The sequence below is a fragment of the Chiloscyllium plagiosum genome, chromosome 22, assembly GCF_004010195.1.
Source record: "Chiloscyllium plagiosum isolate BGI_BamShark_2017 chromosome 22, ASM401019v2, whole genome shotgun sequence".
Taxonomy (NCBI): Eukaryota; Metazoa; Chordata; class Chondrichthyes; order Orectolobiformes; family Hemiscylliidae; genus Chiloscyllium; species Chiloscyllium plagiosum.
In genome coordinates, this window is record NC_057731.1 from 30,832,886 (window position 1) to 30,844,605 (window position 11,720).

At 43.1% G+C, this 11,720-nt stretch overlaps 1 protein-coding gene across 1 annotated transcript in view; it reads right to left on the reverse strand.

Moving 5' to 3' along the window:
• The window catches only part of zgc:174164 (uncharacterized protein LOC570656 homolog), a 55,215-nt gene extending 43,712 nt beyond the window's left edge, over positions 1-11,503 (reverse strand). The window contains exons 1-4 of the mRNA XM_043712671.1: positions 11,320-11,503; positions 6,947-7,038; positions 5,271-5,347; positions 1,700-1,778 (exon numbers count right to left, since the gene is read on the reverse strand). Coding sequence (XP_043568606.1) covers positions 1,700-1,778; positions 5,271-5,347; positions 6,947-7,038; positions 11,320-11,380 — 309 coding nt within the window. The 5' untranslated portion in view covers positions 11,381-11,503. The remainder of the gene's footprint in view (positions 1-1,699; positions 1,779-5,270; positions 5,348-6,946; positions 7,039-11,319) is intronic.
• Positions 11,504-11,720: the final 217 nt, after the last annotated feature.

Here is an 11,720-nt window from a genome sequence, read left to right on the forward strand (position 1 = left end):
GTTGAAACTTTATTGCTGGAACAGCACAGCAGGTCAGGCAGCATCCGGGGAACAGGAGATTCGACGTTTCGGGCACAGGCCCCTCTTCAGGACTGAGCAGAGAGTGTTCAGCAGGAGACCCTCCTCTCTACCTTTTATCTTCTCCTGCTGAACACTCTCTGCTCATTCCTGAAGAAGGGCCTGTGCCCGAAATGTCGAATCTCCTGTTCCCTGTATGCTGCCTGACCTGCTGTGCTGTTCCAGCAATAAAGTTTCAGCTTTGATCTCCAGCGTCTGCAGACCTCACTTTCTCCTCGAACAAAACTGAACACAATACTCCAACTGCAACCTTACCAACATCCTGCACAACTGCAACATAACGTCCCACCTTCTAACCTCAATGCCCTGATGCAGGCCAGTGTGCCAACAACCTTCTTCACTGTCCTGTGTATCTGTGACTCAAATTTTAGACAACCATGCACCTGATCTCTAATTTCCTTTGTTACACTACACTCCTTAAGACCCTCTCATTCATTATTAAACTCCTACCTGGATTTGGCTTTCCAAAATGCAAGACGTGACCCTTACTTATGTTAAACTCCACATGTTATTTCTCAGCCCACTTCTGCTGCCGATCAAGGTACTGCTGCAATTTCTGGTAATGTTCCTCATTGGAACCCTCCTATTTTAGTGCACCTTGTCTCAGCCGAATCCCTCCAGCCCGGCACCGCCTTCCTGACCTGCAGTCTTCTTCTTGACCTCTCCGCCTCCATCCTACTCCGACCTATCACCCTCACCTTGACCTCTTTCCACCTATCACATTTCCAACGCCCCTCCTCCAAGTCCCTCCTCCCTACCTTTTATCTTCTCCTGCTGAACACTCTCTGCTCATTCCTGAAGAAGGGCCTGTGCCCGAAACGTCGAATCTCCTGTTCCCTGGATGCTGCCTGACCTGCTGTGCTGTTCCAGCAATAAAGTTTCAAATATGAATTCTTAAAACTGGTATCTAACAGAAATTGTGCTTAAATGCTAATCTCTACTAAATTCTGTGTTCTGCATTGTTGGCTCATACTAAAAAGGTAGAAGTGGGTACTGTAGATGCTGGAGATCAGACTCAAGATTAGAGTTGTGCTGGAAATGCACAACAGGTCAGGCAGCATCCAAGGAGCAGGAAAATCGACGTTTCAGTCAAAAGCTGATTCCTGATGAAGGATTTTTGCTCGAAATGTCAATTTTCCTGCTTCTCAGATGCTGCCTGACCTGCTGTGCGTTTCCAGCACCACTCTAATCTTGAATCATACTAAACAGGGTTGATCAAATTCATTACTTTTACAACCTTACAGCTAACGTGTACCGATGGTAGTTTCTTGCTGCAAATGCTGACTGGTGTGAGCAGAAACAGTATTTTCAGTTATTCTTTTCAGATTTTCAACCGTTGAAATTTCTTGCCTTTTTTTTAAAACAGGAATCTCACTTTTATTCTAAGCAGTCATCCCGGCTAAATAAATCAACAATGAAAAATGCCACACTTTGAATTTGATCTTTTTGAAAGACTGAACATTTTTAATGAAGACAATTAAATTACTGTCTTACAATCATTCAGTCTGCTAACAGATGTATGGGTAAATATATGTGTGAATGCCTCTTGGGACTTTAATAAACATCAGGGTGAGATGTGCTGACAAATAGGGATCTAACAGCCAAACCACTGTGCACTTACCCGAATCTTGGGCTGGGATGCCTGCATTTTACCTTCTTTGTCATAAACATATTGCACAAAATCTTTAGCAAGCAGGTTCCTGTAAAATAAAACAAAATTGACCTAGCATCTTAGGATTCCACTGATGATTTATTAGGTAACTGGTGAGATGAGAAGGAAATAACTTACATTGCAAGAGGGAAAATCTGGTTAAAAAAACTTGCAATATTTGGAAAAGAATGTACTGGTAATCCTGTGACTCCATTATCAAGTATACAAAACAAGGCAGACCAATACATGTCACTCTCAAGGTTTACTAGGCTTGGGTATGTACTGAAAGAAAGTCAGGACTGCAGATGCTGGAGATCAGAGTCAAAACATGTGGTGCTGGAAAAGCACAGCTGGTCAGGCAGTATCCGAGGAGCAGGACAGTTGATGTTTCACGCATAAGCTCTTCATCAGGAATTCTTGATGAAGAGCTCTTATGCTCGAAACATCTACTCTCCTGCTCCTCAGATGCTGTCTGGCCAGCTGTGCTTTTTCAGCAGCACACCTTTTGAATTGGCTATGTTCTGCCACTTATGTTGTCAGGATGTTGTAAAACCAACAAATTACTTTTGAAGTACATTACTCTTGTTATATTGCACGCAGAAAGGCTCAATAGAGATGATATAAGAAATCCATGAATAAAATGAAGAATGATGTAAATGCTGGAAAATCTGAAACAAAGAAGTATGTTCAAATTCTCAAATTCCCGACTGTGCAAAGCTCTGTACTGGGAGAATTCATCACTTTTTTGGGCTTGATTTTCCCAGTAGATAACTCATCCTAGCTCTGAAATGAAAGCAGGACCCCAGCCCACACAAGCAGACAGTATAATATTGGGGGCCAGTTAGCTACATTCCAATTCTTGTCTCAACTTCCACTCAAAGGCCCAAATATATGTGGGATATTGATTATACTGAGATGTAATACAGTTTTATTACTTCAAAAATATATTTATTCATAGAAAATAAATCTTTGGTACATGGACATTTAATGAACCCGCTCAGATCCATATTCTTTTTGCTTATAGACCACAAATTAAGTCTTTGATGTCCACCATACTCTATATTTAGAGACAACCCCTTGGCCTATAGCTGAGGCAACACTGTAGCCCAATTATTGAATGGGCCCCCCCTTATTCTTCAGCAGAGGGACCTTACAACGTGGTCTTTCCCCACTGCACTTTGACGTAGTTACTCCAAGCTTTAGCGCATCCCTCAGCAAGTAGTCCTGGACCTTGGAATGTGCCGGTCTGCAACACTCAGTCAGACTCAACTCCTTCAACTGGAAGACCAGCAAGTTTCGGGCTGACCAAAGAGTGTCTTTTACTGAGTTGATGATCCTCCAGGCATAGTTGATGTTCGTCTTGGTGTGTCCCCCAGGGAACAGACAGTAGACCACGGTGTCCCATGTCACGGACCCCCTTGAGACGAACCTTGACAAACACCATTGCATTCCTCTCCAGATTTCCTTTGCCAGAAGAAGATGTTGACCACCTTGTCCCCTCCACAGCTGCTTTGAGAGCAGCGTGCGATGGCACAGAGAGTTCGGGCATGCATAAAGGGTCTCACAGGCAGAACCCTTCTCACTACCAGCCAAGCAATATCCTGGTGCTTATTTGAAAGTTCTGGTGATGAGGCATTCTGCCAAATGATTTTGACAGTCTCCACAAGGAACTGCTCAACAGGATCCACCCTCTCCTTTTCTCGAAGGGTCTCAAGGACACTAAGTACTGACCACTTCCTGATGGACTTGTGGTCAAAGGTGTTTTTCTTAACAAATTTCTCCATGAAGGACAGGTGATACGGAATGGTCCAACTACTTGGAGCATTGCGAGGCAGAGAGACTAGGCCCATCCTTCCCAACACTGGGGACAGGTAGAACCTCAGTACACAGTGACACTTGGTGTTTGCAGCCACACACAAAGGGTGGCCATCAGGGTGAGGGTAGCAATGGGTGTGTTTTTCCCCCCCTTTCTCTAGCTGTTTATTCATGGTGTCTCTTTGGACACGGTCCATCTTTGCTTTCCACATGAAGTGACTGCGGCGGTGCAGGTTCGGGGAATAGGCTAGATCTGTGCCACATACAATAACACTGAGAGTAATCACATTGGATGACCAGGTTTTTATCCATGATGGAGAGCAAACATTGCTCCCATCTCTCAGTTTCTGCCTTGCTTTGGTGACATACTCCTTTCAAGCTGATGATGAAGGGTGTAGAGGATTGGTTGGCCCAGTTTCAGAAGGGCATGGCCTTGCTCTTGCCCTGATTTACTCTGGCTCCCGAGGCTCATTCAAACTGGTTACAGATGTACATGAGTCTGTGCACTGACGGCAGATCCGAGCAGAAAACAGCGACATCATCCATGTAGAGGGAGGCCTTATCTGTAGGCCTTATCCCCCTGCCAGGAATAGTCACCCCTTTCAGATTCGCATCCTTCTTAATGGACACGCAAATGGCTCTATGCAGCACACAAACAAGGCGGAAGAGAGTGGGCAGCCCTGCCTGACTCCAGATTTGATCGGAAAGCTTTCTGATTCTCACCAGTTGATAGAGACTATGCTAACGATGTTAGTGTAGAGCAGTCGGATCCAATTGCAGATTCGCTCCCCAAAGCCCATTTTGGAGAGAACATTGCGCATGTATGTGTGTAATATCCTGTCAAAGGCCTTCTCCTGGTCCAGGCTGATGAAGCAAGTGTCCACCCCTCTGTCCTGCACATAGGCAATTATATCCCTGATGAGTGCGAGACTCTTGGCGATCTTCCTGCCCAGTACAGCACAGGCTTGGTCGAGGTGAATCACCGATCCCAGAGCTGACCTGACCCGGTTGGCAATGATCTTTGACAAGATCTTGTAGTCCACTCCCCCCCACCATTTTCTGCTTGTAGATGAGGGCCTCATGTAGAATTCCTGATGGATTCACTCATGGTACCTGCCCGAAACATACTGACATACACCTCCAGCAGGTCCTGGCCAATCAAGTCCCACAGAGCAGAAAAGAGCTCGATTGTTAAGCCATCGCTTCTGGGGGTTTTATTCTTTTCAAAGGACTTGATGGCCTTGGTCAGCTCATCCAGAGATAGCGGTTGGTCCAGCCTCTCCCATGCACTGACTTCTAAGACATCCATGATAGAGGACAGGGCGCGACTGGGAGGCCATGTAGTCAGTTGGCTTTGAGTCATACAGACTGGAACAGAACAAGGACAGAAGATAGGTATGGACTGCTATGATTCATGGTGCATCACAGACCTAGAATTGTCACATGCCTCTTAGACTTGTAGTTGCACTCATTAATGTCACAATTGGGTGGCTCTCACATATATTCTTGGGATATAAACTAAGCTATTTTGTTGTAATTAGGAGGATGTTTGCTGAATACTCTATTCTGACCTACAGTACTGATGTTTTAAAGTTATGCTGAGGTAATTTCAGTTTATCTGTCTGTGAAAATTAAATGGGCAGAAAGCACTTCCTATCAGGGATGAACAAATATTGTCTCTGCTAGCAAGGCCCACATTCCATGAAAGTTTTTTTTAAGAACTTACTTATTCCTTTCCAGTTTTAGTAGGTAAACTTCGCCTTCCAAATCAACTGAATAAGTTATTTGATCCCTCCATTTTTCCTGCAGCAAAAACAATAAAAACAAATTTCAATTTTAGAAGAGGTTACAAGCGACACATTCAATGTTGTTTCATCATTTTAAAAGAAAACCTTGGCTTTCTATAGGACTTTTAATGAAGACGTGAAATTTGCCAGCATAGGATAAGTACTGATGTTGAGCTAAATGTAGTTTCTGAGTCTTTGCATGAATGTACTCAGGACCCCTCTTGGTATGATTCTTTGGAATTTTAGTGCCACTCCATCCATGCCCATCTGCTTCTAAGCCTGTCACCTGAGGGCATTGCATGGAACACTAAACCTTCGTGGGAAGTTCAGAGAGGTAACCAAAAGCATGTTATAAACTGATGGTTTAATAGCATGGAGAATAAGAGAGCTGGGGAAAGTGCTTCAGGAAAGTGCTCCAGAGAGGTAGATGGAGAGGACAATGCACAGAATGAACACTGGAGGAAGTGTGAGACAGAAGAAGATGCAGAAATAAGGTTGCTGAAGGCTTGAAAGAGGTTAATAAATGAGAATAATGTTTTTCAATTAATCTTATTGAATATAGAATACTTAATGGTCAATGATGACAGGGGTAGTGCAGGAATATCACAGGAGAGAAATAACAGAGTTTAGCTGAGTTGATTTATGGAAGGTGGAAGACAGCTGTCAATACAAGCTCAAAAGTTGCCTTTGTGAAGAAATCTTCTCCCGTGGGGCAGAGGAACCTTGTTGATTCACTAGACTTAAATTTTAAATGACCCTGTACCAACATGTGTAAAACAGAAATGCACAGATATTTCCAGAATCTAGGACTGTAATTTGTTATTATTGTAGGAGATCTGAAATGAAAGCGCAACAGATGGTGCTGAATAAACTCAGCAAATGGCAGTTCTAATGTAAGGTCACTGAACTTGAAGCATTAACTCTGTTTTTCGCTCTCCAGATGCTGCCAGTCCTGCTGAGTTTCTCCAGCACCTTCTGTTTTGTTTTTGGATCTCCGGTATCCACAGTTTTTTATTTTATTTTTGTTGTCAGGAATGTTCAATGGAAAGAAGAATGTGACTTATCACGGACTTATTATGGGCTACCACTTGATTTTGTGCTACCAATAAACTTTCTTTCTTGAATTTCTTTTCCATTGTTTTTTAACGAGTGACGAGAAACAGACCACATTTGATACATAAAGCAAATAATCAACAGCTTTCTAATTTACAAAGATCTGCTTAGGAACATCTCATTCTTACTTTTCGTCCCAATTATATTCCTTGCAGAATGCTGTTGGCTGTTGTAACACGTCAATCTACTGTTACAATGTTGAAGCTCTTATCGGGGTACAATGTTTCACTGTTTCATTCATTCAAGCTATCCTTGAAGCAACAGATCATTGTCACATACTAGACATTATTATCACTCTACAGAATCAATATATTCAGCAATTGGGGAAAAAAGCTCCATTATGTAAATGTGAAATAAAACTGGTGATGGTATTCCTTGATACTACGATTTTTTTTTCACATTTTGTTGTACCATGTATCAAGAGATACAGAATAACTGACATAGTGGGAAATTTATATGAATTGCAAAGGTATTTAGCATTTCAAGGGAAGGCAGCACATACCTGGCCAATACCTCGTTTCTGTCGTTCGTTTATAAGTTTAGGAATAATGATTTCATAGGCGGAAAACTTAGATGTCTGGTGGGAAGATGCATCTAATGAAACAAAACCAAAATAAATTAAGATTTCATTTATGGTTTCAGCTACTATCAAATTGTATTTACTGCCCTGTGCAAATGTCCTTAAGTCTAATACTGACGAATAATTGAAGATCCATATATGTTATTGTACTTTGAAATGAAACCTTATAGTCAAGAAAAAAAAATTATAATTAAAGACTTCAGTGGGAATACTACATTATTGCTAATGTGGCATGTTAAAACACAGTAACGCACTGAGGGAATTAATATTTTACTAATCTGTCATTGCTTTTTGAAAATCAATGTAAAACTCATATTCGTGGAAATTATTCTGAAAAAGATAGCTTTATGATTGATTTGCATGTTCTAATTACAAATGATGGTAAAGAATTGAAAAAGGACTTGCAAGTATATGCAGTATCTTTCACAACCTCACTACATCTCAACGTGTTTTATCGACAATGAAGTACTCTTTATATGTTATCACTTTTGAAATATTGGGAAATGTGGCAGGCAACTTGTAAACACCAAGATTTCATAAACAGCAATTAGATTATATCACAGTCACCAATTACCAATGAAACTCAGCAGGGCTGGCAGCATCTGTGCAGAGAAAGCAGAGCTAATATTTCAAGTCCAGTAACTCTTCATCAGAACTATATCTCTCTTTCTGCCTATGTAGTTGGTACCAATGCAGATCATAACTTTTGGCTGCTCTTCTTCCTCCTTCAGAATATCCAGTACCCACTCAGATATCCTTGACCATGACACCAAGGGGGCAACTTACAATCCTGGAATCCTTTATGTGGCCACAGAAATGTCTATCTGTACCCCTGATTTTAGACTCCCTTATCATTATTACTCACTTCCCTGCTGTACAACAGTGCCACTAATTTGGCTGCTGTTGCTTTCCCCTGAGAGGCCAAATTCCACACCCCAAAGTGCTATACTTGTTTGAGAGGGAAATGGCCACAAGAGACACCTACACTGCCTGCCAATGCTTGCTCAGCATCCTGATGGTCACCCAACTCTGCCTGTATAACCCTTACTGGTAGTGTGACCTGCTCACTACATATGTTATCTACAGTACAGTGAGTTCATAGTGAGTCAAGAGTATGGTTTTGGAAAAGCACAGCAGGTCAGGCAGCATCTGAGGAGCAGTAAAATTGACGTTTCAGGCAAAAGCCCTTCATCAGGAATGAGGTTGGGAGCTTTGGGGGTGGAGAGATAAATGGGAGGGGGGTGTGGGGCTGGGGGGAAGGTAGCTGAGAGTGCAACAGGTGGATGGAGGTGGAGGTAGTGGTGATAGGTCAGAGGGGAGGATGGAGCGGATAGGTGAGAAGGAAGATAGACAGATGGGACGGGTCATGAGAACGGTGCTGAGCTGGAAAGTTGGAACTGGGGTAAGGTAGGAGGAGGGCAAATGAGGAAACTGGTGAAATCCACATTGATGGCATGTGGTTGGAGGGTTCTGAGGCACAAGATGAGGCGTTCTTCCTCCAGGCATTGGCTGTTAAGGGAGCCATGATGGAGGGGGCCCAAGACCTGCATGTCCTCAGCAGACTGGGAGGGGGAGTTGAAGTGTTCGGCCACAGGGCGGTGGGGTTTGTTGGTGCGGGTGTCCTGGAGATGTTCCCTGAAGCACTCTGCAATTAGAACAGAACCTCCCGGTCATCATCTTCCACCCCATCAACCTCTGTACACATCGCATCATCCTCCACCATTTCCACCACCTCCAAACAGACCCCACCACCAAGATATATTTCCCTCCCCATCCTTATCCACTTTCCGTGAAAACTGTTCCCTCTGTGACTACTTATTCAGGTCCATGCCCCTAACAACCCACCCTCCCGGCACCTTCCCCTGCCACTGCAAGAATTGCAAAACCTGCGCCCACACCTCGCCCCCTCACCTTCATCCAAGGCCCCAAAGGAGTCTTCTACATCCATCAAAGTTTCATCTGCACTTCCACACGTGATTTACTGTATCTGTTGCTTCCAATGCAGTCTCCTCTACATTGGGGAGACAGGACGCCTACTTGAAGAATGCTTCAGAGAACATCTCCGGAACACCCGCACCAATCAACCCCACTGCCCTGTGGCCGAACACTTCAACTCCCCCTCCTACTCTTAGATTTCTTAGATTACTTACAGTGTGGAAACAGGCCCTTCGGCCCAACAAGTCCACACCGACCCGCCGAAGCGCAACCCACCTAGACCCATTCCCCTACACCTAACACTACAGGCAATTTAGCATGGCCAATTCACCTAACCTGCACATTTTTGGACTGTGGGAGGAAACCGGAGCACCTGGAGGAAACCCATGCAGACATGGGGAGAATATGCAAACTCCACACAGTCAGTCTTCTGAGGCGGGAATTGAACCCGGGTCTCTGGCGCTGTGAAGCAGCAGTGCTAACCACTGTGCCACCGTGCCGCCCATACTCTGCTCAGGACATGCATGTCCTGGGCCTCCTCCATCGCCACTCCCTTACAGCCGACACCTGGAGGAAGAACGCCTCATCTTGTGCCTCAGGACCCCCCAGTCCCATACCATCAACCTGGATTTCACCAAGTTTCTCATTTCCCCTCCCTCCACCTTACCCCAAATCCAACCTTCCAGCTCAGCACTATCCTCATGACCCGTCCCATCTGTCCATCCTCCTTCCCACCTATCCGCTCCATCTCCCCTCCGACCTATCATCATTACCCCCGCCTCCATCCACCTGTTGCACTCTCAGCTACCTTCCACCCAGCCTCACCCCCATCACATTTATCTCTCCATCTCCAAGGCTCCCAGCCTCATTCCTGATGAAGAACCTTTGCCCGAAACTTTGATTTTCCTGCTCCTCAGATGCTGCCTGACCTGCTGTGCTTTTCCAGCACCACACTCTTGACTCTAATCTCCAACATCTGCAATACTCACTTTTGCCGGTGTTCATACTGAGTCCATCCATGTGACCAATCAGGAGCTGCGGCTGATTACGTGGTCACCATGGACTCCGGACGTGACCCTGATTTCCCACATATTGCAGGAGGAACATTCCATGGTACTGAGTTCTCCTGTTATTGTTTATGCAAGATTCAAAGTGTGCTTGGGAATAGTTGATATTAGAGGGAATAAAATTATGCAGACTTTCAGCAACAGGTGAGTTGAGGATAATATTACAGAGGTGGAAATAACTGGATTTGGAGTTGTGAAGGATTGGAGAGTGTTGGAGCTCAGTTAAGGATCAGAAATAGTTTCATTCTTCCCAAAACCTTTTTTTTTGAGAAAACCCTCTGCTCATCCAGTATTGAAAGTCGGAAATAGCATGATACATCAGAGGCAATGGTAGGACTGTCACAGATATCAGTGAAGAAATACAGGGTATCATTGAAGGACACATAGGATCTGAAATTAAAATAAAATTCAAGAAAACTGTTGACACATGGGGAGAAATATTATTTAGGATGTGGCAATGGGATAATCATTACTTGGATTAATATTTGATTTGGATGTGGAATGAAAACAACTTCAATCTAAGGAACAGAGCTGAACTAAATGAACCTATAGAAATTTTAAATAAATGGAACTTTGGCTGATTAAATGTAATACTGATTTGGGAAATATTATCCTCAGAAGAACATGAATAACTTACATACTCATGAATACTGCTGGGTAGTCACAGTGAAAAACATTCAGAAGTATTAACAGGCTTGGTGTTTTACTAAGTCTTAGACACAGAGAAGGAAACAATTAAAACAGTGAAAAATATATCTTAAGCAAGCCCCAGAATATGGGAATGCAAACTGTGACTTGATTGCTGCAGGGTTTTTGGTTACTGAGAGGAAAAGATTGGTATTCAATCCTTGGGTACTATGCTGAAAAGAATCACTTCCTCACCAGGTACAGCATTTACACTGATTAGAGGAATGTTTACCTCTTTAATCAACTAATTTTGTTTTTCTTTTTATCCTTCACATGAATATGATCAAATAAGAAATAAATGCAAGTTATTCTGTGATTTTCCAGTTCAATGCCCAGAACCTGTAACACTTTCTATGCGTCTTTAACTTAGAGGAGCAGCTCATGAGGAATGAACGTTAAAAAAAGGAAATAAATTAAACAAAACTATCATTTATACTTGTCCTTGAATATTGTTAATAATTTTACAAAGAATATAATCAACTTCCTTTCACCAACACAAGTTGGGGTTGTAAAGAAAAGGCTGTTGTAGTATTGACTTTGATTGGTTTCGCCTCTTAATGATGGACTCAACCAGGAAGAAACAAGTAGATTTAGAATGAGCAGTACCTGTCCCATTGTGGATGCAGAAAATCAGGTAAATGAGGAACAGTTCCACAGACTGCAACATCAGGCTCTGAGTAACTCACTGTTCAATTTTGTTCACCATGGACTTGATACAGGAGCACTGTACCTTCACTTGGAGCGTGTTCACTTGCTTGGATTTCACTTCTGTTCAGTTTTACTTTACATTCCAAAAGGGACAACTATGCAAACAGACCTGAAAGACTGGTTTTGCTTGGGGAGGTTAATTATTGCACTAATGTCATGGCTGTACCAGATCAAGTTTGACAAGTGGAAGCTTCCTGATTAAAAATAAGCTGCGTGTTTTGTTGTATTGTGATATGGGTCGAACCTGGCAAAAGTATTTTAATAAATAAGGCCTATGGAGATATAGATTAATTTATCCA